The sequence below is a fragment of the Poecilia reticulata genome, linkage group LG21 (assembly GCF_000633615.1).
Source record: "Poecilia reticulata strain Guanapo linkage group LG21, Guppy_female_1.0+MT, whole genome shotgun sequence".
NCBI classification, from domain to species: Eukaryota; Metazoa; Chordata; class Actinopteri; order Cyprinodontiformes; family Poeciliidae; genus Poecilia; species Poecilia reticulata.
Genome location: NC_024351.1, coordinates 11099438 through 11117212, shown reverse-complemented (window position 1 = coordinate 11117212; position 17775 = coordinate 11099438). Strand labels below are relative to the sequence as shown.

The following is a 17775-nucleotide window of genomic DNA, read 5'->3' as shown; positions in this document are numbered from 1 at the left end:
CTTCCAGGCGAGTCCTTTGATTGGCTGCCAGTGACATCATGCTACCTCGTGTCTGGGACTGGAGGCAGTTCAAGCCACACAGCCCCACGCCCCGTCCCTCCGCCTCCTCCCCACGGAGGGACGCAGCTCCGCAGGCCCCTCCCACCGCGAGGCCGGGCCTCACTGTACGCATAGAAAGCGCATTTCATATTAATGAAGACGCGCATTGGCTCACAGTCTCGTCAATATCTCTGGCAGACTTCCTTCAATATTATATGTAGGAGAGCAGGGTAAAAGTACCAATGAAAAAAAAAATGTTGCCGATCCACAACAAGGCTGGGACGGACTGAATGGAGGCAGCGCTGTCAGCGGGGGGAGATAATAAATCAGTCTGCAGTCAAGCCCGACACTCACCGGTAAGCGCAAAATACAAGTTATCAGTGTCGCAAGTTGTTGTTCAAACGCGCAGACGTAGAGCGATTATAAATAATGAAATTGAATATCAAAGGAGTGTTTTATCATGCCCTTTTTAAATTATTTTTTATACTATTTCAGAAGCGTGTTTTATTGAGCTTTTATTTCTTCATTATACCAAAGTTACAATAAAAATGCCGAATTCAGCCTCGGCATCAGAATATGTTTTATTTTCCCAACACATGCTGCTGTGAAATTGGATTTCCTTCAGTCTGCAGCTCTCCACATCTCTGCCTCATCACATTCTCGGCACGTTCTCCTGCCGGTTTCTTCAATGAATTTGGTCATGAATGATCACTGCTTCTTTTCTGCTGAACCTGCACGGGCAATGCTCGGGACAGGCACAGCTCTAGGCGGGCGTCTTTACATAACATGCCAGGAGGACATGCTTATTAAACCCCCCTTTGATCAGAAATGAATTACCATCCCCTTTTTTTCCCTCTGATAGCCTACCCTGACTTTCTGTTTGGGTGAGAGACAAAGCTGCAGCATGGCGTTGATGCAGTGTTTTCTTCCCTTGTTCTAAAAGCTTTGGATCAGACGGGGAGCAGAGTTGGCATGAAAAATTCAACATCACACACATATGTGATGTACTGTATCTGGAGGATGATTCATGTTAATTGCTCCCACAGTGATTTAGTTACAGGATACCCTCTGATGATCTCACCGATTATTATTAGTGGTCAGTCTGTCACTCCTAAATTTTCCTTCTAACTTGGGTGTAGCCCCTGCAGGTGTTGACAGTGCTAATATTTGGCTCCACTGTTCACATTGCAGTTTGCATGTTGATCTGTCAGTACAGCGGTTGAGTTGTCAGAGTCTTTCATGTGGCTTGTCCCTGCCTTCGCAGAGCGGCTTGTTGAGTTCTCCGTAGACGTCCAGCCCTCGGCCTCCCCATGCCTCCATCTCCCCTCGACGACAGAATTGTGGTGGCGCTGCCAAGGCCGATCCGACCTCAGGAACTCCAATTGCGCCTGGACACCAGCTACCTGGACTCAGTCACCAGCAGCAGCAGCAGCGACACAGTCATCAGCACCACCGTGGTGAAGATCCGGGCGACGGCCAATCTTGTGACGTATATGCCCTCATCCAAGGGCTCCACGCGCTCGTTGTCGTGTGGATGCAGCAGTGCCAGCTGCTGTTCTGTGACTACCTATGAGAAGGACAGCCAGAGCCTCGGCCACAGCCAGGTGAGCGCCAGCAGCCCCAACCTCAGCTATGCCGGGCCGCCCACGCCGATGGTTGGCAAACATGAAGCGCTCAGCACCCCCAGCCTCACCCAGGGCCAGCTGAAGCCCCTAGCCTCCCTGAGGGTCATCCACCCCAATGAGCTGGCCAAGCGGATGACCTGCTGCCCGCTGGGGCACCCCATCGGGCCTGTCCCCGTCATCATCGACTGCCGGCCCTTCTTGGAGTACAACAAGAGCCACATCCGCGGGGCTGTGCACATCAACTGCTCCGACAAGATCAGTCGGCGCCGGCTGCAACAGGGCAAGATCACTGTGCTGGACCTCATCTCCTGCCGCGAGGGGAAGGACTCCTTTAAGGGCATTTTTTCCAAAGAGATTGTGGTTTACGACGAGAGTACCACAGACCCCAACAGGCTGACATCTGCGCAGCCTCTGCATGTGGTCCTGGAATCACTGAGGAGGGAGGGCAAGGACCCCATCGTCCTCAAAGGTAACAAAAAGTCAGACATAATAAGAAAAGAAAGACACAATAAAGGGAACACTCTTTCCTGGGAGTTGGTTTGTTTGGAAGAATTACTTGGATATGAAAGCTTTGGGATAAAGAGTAGAGGTGCAAATGGTGACTATCAGTCTGGTAACCTCTGACATTTATCTTTCTGCTTTCCCAGTACTTCCTCTCAACACTCACAGCAATTTATAATACCACATTCAGCAGAGATTCCACCAATTACCAAAGCTAAGCACGTAGGCACCGGGTAGTATGCGATTCCAGTGGTATAGCCTTGAATTCCTCAGAAACACAGATAGAAACAATAACATCTATCATGATCTAACTGCTTGCCAACTACTTTTTAAAAATCATTGAAGTTTTGTGGGTGCGGTTTCTTTAGCTTCCACACTTTAGGCGTCTAAAATGTTGGCGTTCTCTGAAAGCACAGAAGTAGCCTTCTGTTAGCCAGCTGAACGGCAGTGTGTAGCAACAGGTGGCTCAAGAGAAAACCAAATCTGTCTGTCACTTTCTCTGGCATTCAGTTAAAAAATGCTGGCATTCAGTTAAAAAAACAGAAATCATACGTAGAATGGTTAATTTTTTTAATAAATTGTGAATTTGACTTAAAAACTGATTGCTAAAATGATACAATGTAATAATAATGCTATCTGAAACGTTTATTATTTTTGGTAATTCTTATGCTTTCTAATACGTAGATTAAAACAAAACCTATTACTATTTCAATTAGTATTAGCTTTTTAGTTCTTTCTTAAAATATTTTACCTTTTCTTGTTCTAACTCCAGTAACTAGCCTGCAGTTGGCTGCTTTGCAGACGACTACTCATCTCTTATGAACTAATAAAAGTGATGGGTAGCACCCTCAGATATTACCGTACTTCAGCCCTCACCAGCCACTTTCTATATGACAAATATTAGGCCTTTTAGCTATTAGTAAAATAGGCAATTTAGTGAGATGGTCGTCTGTTATGGTCTGGCTCTTAAACCATAACAAATGAAAGGGAAGCAATGCATGGAATAACTTAAAAAGGAATTTATTTAACAAAAGTCATAACTGGTTGGGAAAGAAAGGGACAAAGGGAGAGAGTGGCAGGGRGACAGAAAGAAAAGAGCTGATCAGTCAGAGGAAGTAGTGAGTCTTAAGGTGGATCTGGAGACACTGGCCAGCTGCCTCYACTTCCAATCAGCACCAATTAAAGACATGGATGTTAGAGACCCAGAGGAAAAGGCCTTGGGCCGTAACACGTCTTTGGCTTGCTGCCACTTTTTTCCAACTTTTGTGTGTGTTTAAAGAACAGCACAAGTACAACAAGCAGAGTTTAAATGGTTAATTTGGGTAGTTAGTATGCAGTTTGCTGCTTTAACTGGAGCACCTTTAATATCTACACAATGACGTTTTGTTTTTTTTACTGGAAATGTCTCAAATTGGTTTTTCTTGCAAGCGTTGAAGGGGGGAGTGCAGCGCTGCTCTTCACTTCATACAATCACAGGAAACCGTACTGAGTGCTACGCTTTCATTTCATTAAAATGACTTTAAACCACAGGAATGGTGTGATGGGGGGGAAAAATGCAGTTGTGAAACTGCAGCATTTTACCCTACATATGCATAATGCTGAGTGTTTACATCCTGTTCATACATCAATGCATGCGTACCCTCTTTTACCTCTTCTTTATGGCAAACATTACATTTTGCATGAGGTGGGAAGCAGCTGTTAGTAAATACAGCAATCTGTTGAGATGACAGTCTCTGGGTTGTTGCCATGTTTTCTATCTTTGGTGTGCTGCATGTTTGAAGCTGTGTGCCATATTGGAGGCTTGGCTGGGAGTGTTTTTTATAATGCCCTGCAGTCACCATGTTGCTGTTAGATTGGAGCACCTTGATCCTTTCTCTTCATGCCTGTTCTCCTGCTCCTCCCCCCTCCGGTCCGTCTGTGGACTTTGATGAAACGAGGCTCCTCTCCAGTTTCTCATCTTGCGCTGGTGTCTGTCTGAAGCTTGGCTCAGTGGGAGGAACAGGCGGACCGTCTTACTTTGTCTTCGTCTGGCTTAAATTCATCTAGTCATCTTAAAACCTCGTTTTTTTAATATTACATTTCTTTTCATTTCCAGTTTTATTACATCCTAGTGTAACACAGTGCAAGAAAATGACTTATATTTCACCAAAAGGTTGTGATGACAAATAGTTTTTCTGTTTGCAGCTTTATTTACACGTACCGCATTATACCCCATTATTTGCTGTGTTAGCACCAAATTATAGTCAGGATTTACAGGTAAACATGGCTGCTTCCTTTCCTCCTGCAGCTGAAAGCAGATATAGATTATGTTGAATCCGTCTTTAATAGCCATAAACAGCTCCTTGCTTGTTTTGGGAGGATGTCGCTGAGCTTCAGAAACAGCAGGTGATCAGTGAGAGGCAGAAACGGTTAGACAGGACCCAAGACACTGCTGGCTCAGCTAAGAGGCAGAAACGCGTCTCGAGTTTTCAGTTCTCAGAGAGATGGCGACGCTCGAGAGGTTTCATTCCTGGTCAGCGGATATTTCTGAATAATCTGGTCTCAGCTGGATTTTCTGTTGCTTTTGATAAAAACAAAACATGCAGCTGTCATGCTTCAAATATAACATAGATGATAAATGGGTGTTGCTGTTACACGTGATTAACGTGTTTAGAGGAAACTAAAATAAACCTGGGCTTTAAATAAGTTTGAGGTTAACATTGTTGATCCCCAGAGATCATGGATTGCTCTTCAACTTTCTAGCTATAATAAGGCTGGCGGCCATCAACAAAAATTAAAGTCAGAATTTTCTACGTCAACAGTGTTTCCGCCGATGTTTGCAGTTTGAAATATGCGCATACTGTTGATATTTACTGACACACTAAAGATGTGTAAAAGAAACCATTATATTTCCTCCTTTTTTCATAATGTCACATTTATATAAAAATTAAATCAAAGTCATTAGTGCCAGTGGTGGTGCATGCGTGGATGGCACCCTGGGCAAGAACCTTAAACTGCCACTCTACATTCAATAAAGTGCTCTCTTTCTGCCCCAAATAAATCTTTATCTGTTAAAAAGTAACATAACATAACTCAATCGTCTCAATCTAAAGTCACCATAATACTAAAAGATTTGGAAACGGTTTTCTTTATGTTGACATTATTGTCAAATTTTATAAAAAAATGTTCCTTCCAAAAGGAAAATAGTTCCTTATTTAAGGGTATTTGAATCTTCAAATCAGATACCGACTTCAGCGTTATTAGCTGCCTGTGGTTTACGGCCATATTTTGTCTCAGTGATAAATAAGTAATATAAAAGTTGTCTAGAGAACAACGGACAGCTATTTTTCTCCTCTCAGATTTCCCCAAACACATTTTTTTAACATAAACATAAGTAAAAATTTGTGTGATTTATACTTATTTTAGTTAATCACAGTGTTTAGGAACTCAACAATGCAATTATATTAGAGAGTTTTTTTTTTCTCTTTTTTCTGCACATTTTTTACCAGGATTACTATAAATTGTGTTTTTGTAGATCGCCTGTGCCAAGCTGTTTTATTTTACCAAAAGTTTTTGCTATCATCCTCTGAGAGTTCTCTTTGGGAGCATTTGCGGACAACGAGAAATAAGTTAAGTTACGAGGAATGATATATTGTATAAATAAGTAAAAAAAGAAAATGACCTCTTGCTGAAACACAAGAAGCTGTTAGGAAAGTACCTGAAACCTTTATTGTTTTACTTTCACTTATGATTAGAGACCTCAGACACAACAAGGAAACAGTTAAGACAACTTCAGCGCAGCCCGACCGCAAAGCAGCAGCAGAAAAATGCAATTTATTCATACCTAGTGAGTAAATTACATTTACCAACTGATGATAACTGAAAGAGATTTTTTTACAACTCGTTTGCCAGAAAAGTTTACATTTAACAGATAGAGGATTGTGATATCTTTTGCGCTGCGTGAGTTCCAAAAGTCAGTACAAAAAAAATTAAAAAAGGAAAAGTTTTACAAGTAATCTCAATAAAAGAAATTGCAATGATTACTCACACTACTACTTGTTTAATTTTGATCTCATTATTTACATATTGTGCTAAAACCATGTGTAAACTAATAAATAACATGCAAGTGACTTTTAAAAAAAAATGTTGTACAAATACAAACTAATTAAGTTGCTAATTGGATTATTTAAAATCTGAAGTGGAAGATGACCAAGGAGGACAAAATGTAATTAAATGCCAAATAGAAAATGAGCTGCTTTTTTAACTATACAGGATTAAGTTTAATACTATATTAATCTTAGGCTAACTCCTAAATGTGAGTTTTTTTCTGAAGGAAACATGTGGTTACTCAATTAGATAATTTTTTTGTTGCCTGCTGTATTATTATTTTACTTTAATTCTAAGAAATACATTTTTTATAAGGATGCTCTTTGTTGTTTTGATAAAGATAAATAAGAATCAGGTCGCATTAATTTCATAAGGATAATTGAAACTTGTGGTTTTGTCGCTTCTCAGACTTTAAAAATGAAACAAATGAGGAAACACTTTCGGCCTAAGTAAAAAGTCCCTGTTCTCTAAAGTCACTTGAGTTTGGTCACATCTCCTGTAATCACTTCCCTCTCTTCACCAAAATGTAATTATTTCCATATGATAGTGTGGGATTGGCCATGTGCTTAGGCTAATGTCTTTGTCAATGATTAACAATCTGTTTCATGAAAACAACAACTTTCAGTGGAGACTCCCACCTGCTTCCCACCCTTGGGGAAGTGGTGAGAGTTTTAGATGACCTCACATGTCATGATGTCAGCCCTCGCATTGTGAACAATGCTCAAACTGATACTTGGACCCTCCCTCCCCCCACAGTGCCGAAGGGAAACTTTGGCCTGTGGCATCGCTGTTGCAAACAGGTGCAAGCCGGTTCTTTGTAGAATCGCACATGCCCAGAAGAGTGTTTAACCCTGAGTGTGCCTGTTTTCCTGCTGTCTGAGTTGAGTTAAGCTAACTGTAAAGATAATTCAGAATTTACGTTCAAATCCAAATTGAGGAATTCAAATTAGAACCAAATTAAAATGTGCGTATAGCTTCAAAGTTGGACTTCATCAGATACAGTATGGATGCAAAGTTTAGTAGTGTTAGTCGCAACCTGAGCCATGTGTTGGTCAGACTAAGTATTTTTAGCTTTGGACTCTTCCTGGGGGAATTAAACCATCAACCCATGCTGTGTTGGCTCAATTCTTTGGTCAAACTATGAGACTTAGCTTAGATAAAGAAAAGGTTGAAAAAAATTCAATAGAATGACCAGGATACGTTTAAATGAAAAGTTTACCTGATTTGTGTCATTGGGTTATGAAAGCAAAATAAAACCCAAGTTTTACATTTTGGGGAAGCTATTATTGTTCTTTTTTTTTGGGTTTTTAGAAATAAAGTAAAGCTTCCACAAATCAGAAATATATGGGGAAAATCTATTGTGTTTTTTTTTTTAAATATCAGACAAAATCTTGCTGAATTAAATCTAAAATAAATAAATGTATGACGATTTTCTTTGTATTAGAAAAAAGTAGTGATTTCATTCTTCTTTTTTCAATACTCTTATTTAAGTTCTTCGCAGTATAACAAATTAAAACCTCAAACATGTCTTAAAAACAAACAAAAATAAAAAGTTTATTAAATCAAAACCTCACACCGACTACTTTTTACAAATTACATCCTAAGTTGGCAATTCACTATTTAACTTTAATTTCCATTAATTAATTGAATATTCTCTAATATTAAACATTACGGACTGTTTATCAGCAGGCACTTCCATCACATATTTATTTGTTTAATTTATTTATTTCATTTATTTACATTTTAAAATGAACGTCACATGTTGACATTAACAAAAGTACCATAAGCAACTAAACATCCATCAACCATCCATATAGATGCATCTTTAAAAAATACAAATCAGGCAATATAAAAAATATATTTGTAATGATACAGCACTCTACTGATGATCTCTGTTCGTTTTATGTAAAAAAAAAAAAAAAAAGCCTCCGAAGTTGATGTTGAAGGGAAAGTCGAAGATAGCGTTGAGAACCATCTGCTCACCTTTGGTCTTCTATTATTTTTACATTTCTGTTTTTGCCAGTAGTATGCCTAAGTCAATAAATTCATGTTGACTTTTTAACACTATTTTTATTTGGACTTAAGCCTAACATTAATAAGTTTGGGGTTAGAGGTATCTGATTTTTGTAATCTGCTGCATACGTGTAATTCCAATAGGGTATTAAAGGCTACACTGGGTTTCTGTGTTCTCAGGAGGCCTTAGCTGCTTCAGGCAGAGCCACGAAAACCTGTGCGAGCACTCGCTGCACCTCCACGAGGGTTTTGAAACGGGCGCGTCTGCCGGCCTGACGGGGCCTCTACCTCACTCCCTGCCCTCCACGCCGGACATCGAGAACGCAGAGCTGACGCCCATCCTGCCCTTCCTCTACCTGGGGAACGAGGACGACGCTCAGGACCTCCACCTGCTGCAGCGCATGAACATCGGCTACATCCTCAACGTGACCACCCACCTGCCTCTCTACCACTACGACACCGGCCTGTTCAACTACAAGCGCCTGCCCGCCACCGACAGCAACAAGCAGAACCTGCGGCAGTACTTCGAGGAGGCGTTTGAGTTCATCGGTAGGAAGTTCTTAAAACTGAAAAACTAAACTGCTTACATTCACAGATTAAGAAGAAGCATGTACCCGGGAGGGTGCAAACGCAAAAAAAATTACTTTTTTGTTGCTCCTACTTTTTAAAAAATGGAAAGAACTAAAGGTTAAAGAGAAGGTGGAAAAGTTGTGACTCATCACTGGATTGTGCTTTTAGCCACACACTCCTACACACTGCTGGATGTAGCTGCTGTAACTTTAATCTAGCATGTAATTGTTACTTTTTCTGAAAACAACACAGCACATACTTTCCTGAGACATATTTTGTAGACATATTTGGGCCTTGTTGGTCTTGCTTCTGCTTTTCAAAGCATTTATTGAGATACTGGATTGTGTGCGCACATTTTAAATTAAATAGCGTGACAGCTATGCGGCGGCGGTGGAAGTGATAATAGCTCTTACATATCTGAAAGGTCACCCCCCTATTGAACAATGCTGTCGTAGGACGTGCCAATCCGAAAAGGTCAGAAGCCACGGCATTTTGTCATCCTGTCATGCACTTTATCTCAGATGTAAATAGCTAAAAAATGGCAAACTTTTGAGTAAACTACCTGATTCTCTCTAAAGCACCCCTGTTAGTCTGTTTTCCTCAAAAGTAAAATCCGGTTTTCACGTTAGTTAGCAAGCATCTTTATATCACCGAGGTGCTAAATAATAGACCACTCCAAATGCATAATTTACATCAGAGCCACAGAGATGATTCATAGTTGCAGCAGTACTGATTTTTTGTGTGTGTGTGTGTGTGTTTACAGAGGATCAATAGCGCAGTTTGTGTTGACACAAAGAATTATCTGGTAAATACTCCGTGTTGCGTCAGGAAAAAGATGGAGTGTTTCTTTCATTCATGCTCCACAGTTAATGTAGGTCTAAATGTTTTCACAGTATCATTACCCGGTGTGGAAAAAAAAAATCACAATACATTCGAAACAAAGTCATTTTAGATATAATTCCATTTATTTTCAAATTGCATTTATTTAACAAAGGGTGATACTTTCATAACATTTAAAATTTCCATACCTGTTCTCTTTGCGAAGTAAAATATATTGGAACTGTTTAAATTGTCTCTCCTGTAAATGAGGAGGAGTAGGCTTCTTTCAGCCAGCTGACCATCAGTGTGCAATTACAGGTGCAGCAGAGAAAACTCTGGCTGTTCTTAGATTTCCTCTGGTGTCACACGACAGTAGGAATTACACAACAAAATGTTTAAATAGCTTTTGAAACAGTTTCAAACTGGTTGGTGATTGCAAGTCTAAGCCTAGAAACTGCAAAACTATATAAATGTTGCTAAACCAAGATAATGGATGAAGCCAATGCAGGCAATTCTCTAACGGATTTTTATTTTACTTCTCCAAAATAAAACGTGTTTCCTTTTTAATTAACTACTTCCCTAATCATTTGTAATAAAACTAGTATGAGAGCATGAAAAGAATAAAAGAAAAAAAATACCAAAAAATGTCTCAGAAAACCATATGTAATATGTCTTTGGCATTTGAAATGTAGTCAGTAAGAAATTTAAAGCTTTCTGTTTTATTTCTGATCACGAGAAACGCCTCCAGTTGTTTTGATATGAGGTGATTTCCAACACTTCAATGCCGTAACATTTGAAATGTCACTGAAAATCAGGTACTTCTCCAATGACAGACTAGAATAAATAAGCGCAGCAGCAGTTGTGTCAACAGAAGTTCTTGTTTACTTTGCTACTTCCTACTTCCTGTGTGAAAAAAAAAAAAAAAAAATCCTGAAGACGTTTTGTTCATTAGCTTGGAAAAAAATTATCGTGTGGTGATCAGCTTTCATAGTTTGGAGAATTTGAGAATAACATCCAGAGCACATCTTTGAAAATACAAAACGACACAAATTTTGAGGTAACTACTCTATTATTGCCTTTAGAATAGGTGAACTATAGGGTATTAGGCATGAGACGGTAAACCAAAGTTTTAAGAGTTTAAAAAAAAAAAAGTTCTTTAGGTATATGGGATATCAAGAAACACAGCTCGACCCCTGCCCCACCTGTTGCTGTCTGGAAGAAGTCTAAACTATGTTTTTAAATCCAGTTTATACCAATTTGCCTGTTTGAAAATAAACAGGAAGATGTGGAATCTAAAAAAAACTTATATTAAGTTCACAGTTTTATAACTACAGTTGGTACAGTACAAGCTGCTTCTTCAAGAAAAAAAAAAGATGTTAGTTTGAAATATTTTAATACATGAAAAAACAAATGCTTCACACAATCAGTTTTGGATCAAAAGCATAAGTATGCAGTTAGCCAAAATACATTTCTCCTTTCTTCTGCCTTACATTTGTAGTTTTCTTTTTTATTGTTTTGCATTTTTATTGACTAAGACGAATTGTTTTCAGTGAGAGACTTGTATCGACCATGCGTACATTTGTTCTCACCAAAGGAATGTTTCCTGTTTACCCGATTTGATGGGGATCATAAATATACTTCACAAGAGTTAACTGGCCCAAATGGGGATTAGAACCAAAATAACTGGAAATAGGGTGTGAATACATTAAATTACACATGTAGTTTGAGCATTTTTATGATCAGTTCTCTTTAGTATAGATGAAAAAACAAACTGATGGTTTATGTACAAGACGAATGTTTTAATCCCTAAATATGCAGGTTTTTTTAATTTTGTTTTTTCGTTATTGAGTATTAAGCATACAATTATTTCTTTAAAGGTCAAAACACAGGGAGTTTTTTGATTTTTCCAGTGGTCACTCTCAATGCAGAACTTCAAAATGTGACTAAAGAGCAGTAAAGAACAGCAGTTCTCTAGATTCATATTCTTATCAATGGGGAAAGTGTTGACATTTGATAAAAGGCCCTAATCTTACGCGTGGCTATAAAGGAAGTTGTAACGTGGTATCGAGCAGGATGACTGAACTTCCTCTTCGAGAACAAACCGTCCGAGTTTTCATATTTAGATCTTCTTCTCCTTCCTTTCTGCAGAGGAAGCACACCAAGCAGGTATGGGCCTCCTGATCCACTGCCAGGCGGGCGTGTCGCGATCTGCCACCATCGTGATCGCCTACCTGATGAAGCACAGCTGGATGACCATGACCGACGCCTACAAGTTTGTGAAAAGCAAAAGGCCCATCATCTCGCCGAACCTCAACTTCATGGGCCAGCTGCTAGAGTTCGAGGAGGACCTCAACAACGGAATAACGCCACGGATCCTCACGCCGAAGCTGATCGGCGTGGAAACCGTCGTCTAGACGAGCCGCTCAACCCAACGCTCTTTGCTGTGACTCTTGCTGCTGTACGAACCGGTTGGAGGTGACAAAGAGAGCCGGTGTGTGTGTGTGTGTGTTTGTTTTTTTAAAAAAAATCTCCTCGACGTCGTCTTGGAGTCTCTTGAGATCGCGACCTCTTGGTTGATGATGAGAGACGACGAAGTCAGGAGGAAGCGGCGAATCAGGTGGAGAAGGAGGGAGGAAGAAAATCAATTGTGCTTTGGCGCAGTTACATATAAAAAAGGGACTGAGGCACACAGTTTGCAGACTCAGGCAGGGTTTGCCACAGCAGTGCCTGTCTAAATATAAAAACATAATAAAAGATAAAAGATAAGGACTTGTTTGGCGTGTTAATCTTGTTGTTCTATTTTTATACTGGGATTTTAAGGGGATGACCATGACAAGCCAACAAAGGCTTACTGTGCAATAATTTCCGCTGAATGCAACCTTGATCTTATATGTGTAAATATTGGTAACGATCAAGAAAAAACATTTCCAGCTCTTTGCTGAAGAACCGTTTTGATTTTAATGTAACAACTGTTCAGCTCTATATGTGTTTATGGTGCATACAGTAATGCTGTAAGATTTGGCGCTGATCTGTGCGAGAACCAGAGAAGAAGAAGAGGACGAAGAAGAAAAAAGGTTTTACTTTAAGTGCAGCTTATGGGATTTTGTTTGCTGAAGCATAGCTTCATATCTTGTGTGCTCGCTTAAGCGTGTTGGTTTTGCCATTCGTGCGTCCGCGTATATTTTTAGCAATACGCATACTACCAGACAGCCATAAGAGCTCTTTTTATGCATGGCTGCTGGTGGAGAAGAAGAAGAAGAGAGAGAGAGAGAGCGCTGAAATAATCGGGGAATATCGTAAAACAGGGCTACTGCTGATGTTTAATGTAACACAAGGGAGGATTTTCACTGCCTGCTTCTGTCTCCTCTGTTTGTTTTTGCTTCACTTCATCCATTAGCCGGCTCTGTTGCACTGTACCTCACCGTGCGCCGTCTCTGTCCACTCGCATCCAATACTCTTGGCAATGCCCCGCGTTGCCAGCTATCACTCAGCCAAGGTCTACGGTAGCAACGTTGAGGTGTGTGCTTCAAATGAACACACATGTCCTGTTGTGGAGTTCAGTTTATCGTGACAGCAGTGGTGCAGCAGAGCGGCGTAACCTTTGGGAGGATTTGTTTTGAGCTGCCTGCTGCTGCTGCTGCTTCAGTGCCTCTATTGATGCCTTAACTCAACTGCGTTGAAAACGATGGCATGCAAAAACAAAAAGCACTAATAACTGAACCAACGTCACATAAGGGAATCTAATTTTATTATTTTCTTTTTGGGTTTTTTGGTTTGCATTTTGCCAAGGTATCACTTTCAGACAACGTTGAGGTCATATTAGGAAAAAAACCCACAACAAACATCTTATTTCTTACGCAAATTTAGTTTGGTAATTTGTAGAGCCAATGTTTCTGATCAAAGAAGATAAAACAAAAGCGACATAAAATTTTTTAGAAGATTTAATTGTAACTTTGAGTTACTAGTGGTGGCATTTTTTTTGAGAGAGAAATAGCATCAATTTAATATTAAACAGAACTTGGCGTAAACCTACAAACATTTTCAAATTTTCTCCCGCTCACCTTTGATCCATATTAAACATGTACAGTCTTCTTCTCCTTGTAATAATTTATAAATAAACCTTATGACAAGTTCCTTTTATGTGGTGGCGGCAAAATACCACTACATAAATGATTTAAAAGAACACAGCTTTTAATTTTAGTACGTTTATTATGCAAGGAAAAATCCAATGCCATAAATATTCCAGTTGAATAAAAGTCAGTAATGCTCTTTCGATGCAGCTTTTTCCTCATTTTCTAAGTTGATCAGAGTGTCTGGGAACTTTTAGTTTTAAGTCCACAACTTTCAGCTGCACAGGTGTATAGATACGACATAGATTAATGTTTTAAGACGAGAGGAAATTAAAACGAGGCAATTACTCCCCGCCAAAGAGAACAATTAAAAAATGTAAAACGACTGAAGTTGTGAGGAATAAAGCAGGACAAGGTTTATCTTGCAGCTACACTCAGTGAGGTAACAGAGGTATAAAAATAATAAAAACCTCCAAAGCTAGAAAAGATTGCCATTTTAGGGCCACCAAATCATTAAAACTATTTATTGTGAGAAAAGGAAAACGTACTGAATTACCGGTTATCCACTTTGCAGAAAACTACTTTACTCCACACTGCTTAGATGCTATGTTAATTTACTATATTTCATTTGAATAGTGCAAACGTGCAGAAGATGTTGGAATCCACCATATTAGAGCTGGTCTGTTCAAACCTGTAAAAAATTTTGTCAAATAAAATCAACATCCATGGTGGGAGATTAAATGCCATTGTAGAGTTTTACCAAAGTTTCTTTCGTGCTCTATTTCTTTTCTTTTTTGAGTTATTGATTCAAGATTACATTACAGGCTTGTGACACAAAGTATGAGAGTACTTTAAATGGACAACTTTATGCCATTTTCAACATCTGTATAAAGCAGAGCACAAACTTTATACAAGTTTTTAAGGAATCTGTGTGTATAGTTAAAAAAAACGAGCATTTGAAACACTTATGATCCGAGTTGTCTGAAGCCTTTCTGTTCAGGCCCAAGCTTTCCAAAACATCAGGAGTAGTTTTTCCTCTTACGTGAGAGAGAGAGAGAGAGAAAAAAAAATCTTCATTTTAGAGCGACTCCAAAGCTGAACTGAAGGCACCTCTTCGTGCGCTGTCCCGACTCTGTTTATGTCCGTCAGTCGTCCACATCAAGGCATAAAATGAAGCACAGGGCTAACAATAACTTTGACATGGTGCCAGAACCATCATCTGTTTTGCAATCCACCCACCGCATCATCCATTACATCCAATTGAATCCAATAGTTTAGAAAAGGTCATCTGTTGTTTGTGAGCAGGAAGAAAGATTGTACAAGTACGTGATGTCTGTTCAAGATGGCTTCGAGACAGAGATCTGCAACAAAAAAAAGAATCCCTCACGTGAAAAATCATGCTATGCAAAATGAAATTGTCACAGGATGTTTCCACCTATCAGTTGTGAGGTATGGATTTTCTTTGTAAAAGGGAAAAAAATAATCAAGTCTGTCTTGTTTCGATGCTGTCATCACTTGTCTACTGGTGCTCCACGATGAATCCGAGTTTATAAACACCATATATGCTAGTAACCATTTAGAGGACATGCATCTTATGCATTTGTACTTAAAAAAAAATATATATATATATGGATGGCATACAAAATGTCTGAACTGTCACAAAACGAGATACAAGGATGTTTTCATTGAACCTGCTGGTTCCTGCAACTTTCAGTAGCAAACGGCTTATTTTTTTTTTTTTTATTTTGTTCTATTGATCTCTCTGACTGAAAAATCCGACTTTCCTCCCTTACTGGAGACGAAGCGTGCTGTGTGCTTCTGCTCTCTGAGGGTCGTAATGGTGCTCTTCGTCTTTCGTAGACCGTTCTTTCTGTGGAGGCCACGTCCTGACTGACGGCTCCAAAAAGGCATCCGCTCCCGTTCGTTTGGAAACAAGGTTCTGAATTAGGACGACATCGAGCCGTCACGTTCGACGCGGCCTCTTTACGACTCGGACTTGTTCAAGAGTTTCTGCTTTGGGCTTGGACGCTCTGGTGGATTTGGGCTTTGCTCTTAAGAGTCACTGTATATTTCTCTGTGTCTGTAGTCTACAGTCAAGTATTTACAGTATATGAATACATAAATATATATATATAAATATATCTATTTTCTTTGTATGCATATATTCATTACTATTTTTGCACTGACTTACTGAGAAATGGGTTTATTTTTTTCCACAAAGGGTGCTACTATACTGGAGGCCTTCTCCCACACCTTTTTGCATGACTTGCTCAAAATTCCTCAACTGGTCTGTCATCTCTCCTCCTTGAACTGTTGCAACTCAAGCACTGTAATTTTGTAATCCCTACTTGTGAGCTTTGAAATAAAGATGGAAGCTTCAAATTTGGTTCGGTGTCCTGGAGGCCTGTTTTCAACGCAGTTCCCGACTTTCAGGAAAGCAAGCTTCTTTCCTGACAGCTTGCTTTGCCAAGACTGAAAAAAATGTTTTAAACCTCAGTAAGCTGAAACAACATCCAATAAAACATTAATAAAACAAATTACAAGGGACAGAAGAAGATTAGTGCTTCTGAGGTTAAAATTAATGGGACACTAACAAAAAAATAAAATAAAACTTCAATCATGTTTTTTAATGAAGAAAATGTGATGATGATACATTTAAATGTAAAACACACAAAAAAAATGGAAGTGTTTTTGTGTTTTTGTCTCGAATGCAGTAACCAGAATCAGACTCTCCCAGAAATATCAGACTTCACAACAATAAATAAATTGCAGCGTTTACTTTAAGACCGAGCCTGTGAGCATTTTGACATTTGAGCATGCAGCGTAGGCAGCCAAAGTCGTTAATTATCAACACTTGCCTCCATTCAGCCATGTGTCACATAGCTGCTCTAGTTATGAGACTATATTTACTCCACCTTTGCAGGCGTCCGTTGCCTCATGGCTAGCAAGGTACTGAGGGTGTATGTGGGGGCGGGGGTGAAGGGGTGTACTAGGGGTCAGGGTCTCTCCTTAGGAACAAGCTCAAAAATAGTTTTAGTGTTGTTTCTAATTACAAGCGATGAGTGCCCCGCCTCATTAATCCTTTCCTATCAGCACTGGGCAGGCTGGCGGGACCAGAATAGCCCTGATCTTTGTGCCTCTGCACACAGCTCTCCAGCCAGCACTGCATGGACGTATTAGGCAAAAACGCCCCGAGAGGAGGACTTACCTTTTTTCTGCACACACATATCAAAGTGTGTACATACTTCCCAGTCAGGGGAGGCGGTGAAATAAAGCAGAGAGGACCTCTCAGCGCCTGAGGGCCGCGGCGCTGGTTACCATCAAAGCTACTCTTTGTCACTGAAAGACAAACAAATAAAAACTTTATTAAAAGTTACATCAACGTAAGACGAGGCTTCTCATGTTTAATATGTTCTCACACAGGGGTGAAAGTAGCTTTAAATTCTTGAAGGAACTATGATTGAGAAAATCATCAGTGGCTCATTGTGCAAACCAAAACAAATAAAATCATAAATATTTTACTGTACTATAAGCTACCTGTATGGATAATGCGAAAGGTAGAAGCACTTCCCAAACACTGAATCGGTGGAAATTTGATGCTTTTTGGGTACTATATTTGTAAATATATATATATCAAATAAATATATATATTCACTAAATGCCAATGAATTTCTTAAACTAAATGACCGGAGATGCATTTCCTTTTCAATCGCTGTAAAATAATTATTCTTTTAATGCAACTGGATGCCAAAATTATGACATAACCTAATGAAATGAAGGCAAGAAACAAAACCATTTCACATCTCTAGATAGTGAACTTCCACTTGACCTGATGACATAGGAGATTGAAAGATGGCCAAAATAATTGTAAACAAAGAGGTCTTACACAAACATTTGCATTTCAGGGGGATTTGAGAGTTTTAGTGATGACTGAGAGCTTAAAACAGTTTTATCCAGTCAGATGGACCTTGTTCTGGAGAACAAACATTGCAGACAGAGGAAGAATTCATCCTGTAAGGACTTAAACCATGGATGTTTGGGCCAGAATATCC

General features: G+C 39.6%; 1 protein-coding gene across 1 annotated transcript; it reads left to right on the top strand.

Annotated features, from left to right (window-relative positions):
• Positions 1-207: 207 nt before the first annotated feature.
• dusp10 (dual specificity phosphatase 10) lies at positions 208-16109 on the top strand. The gene is made up of 4 exons (XM_008397507.2): positions 208-395; positions 1304-2133; positions 8445-8813; positions 11802-16109. The coding sequence occupies exons 2-4, from the start codon at positions 1350-1352 to the stop codon at positions 12065-12067; spliced, it is 1419 nt and encodes a 472-aa protein (XP_008395729.1). The 5' UTR covers positions 208-395; positions 1304-1349; the 3' UTR covers positions 12068-16109.
• Positions 16110-17775: the final 1666 nt, after the last annotated feature.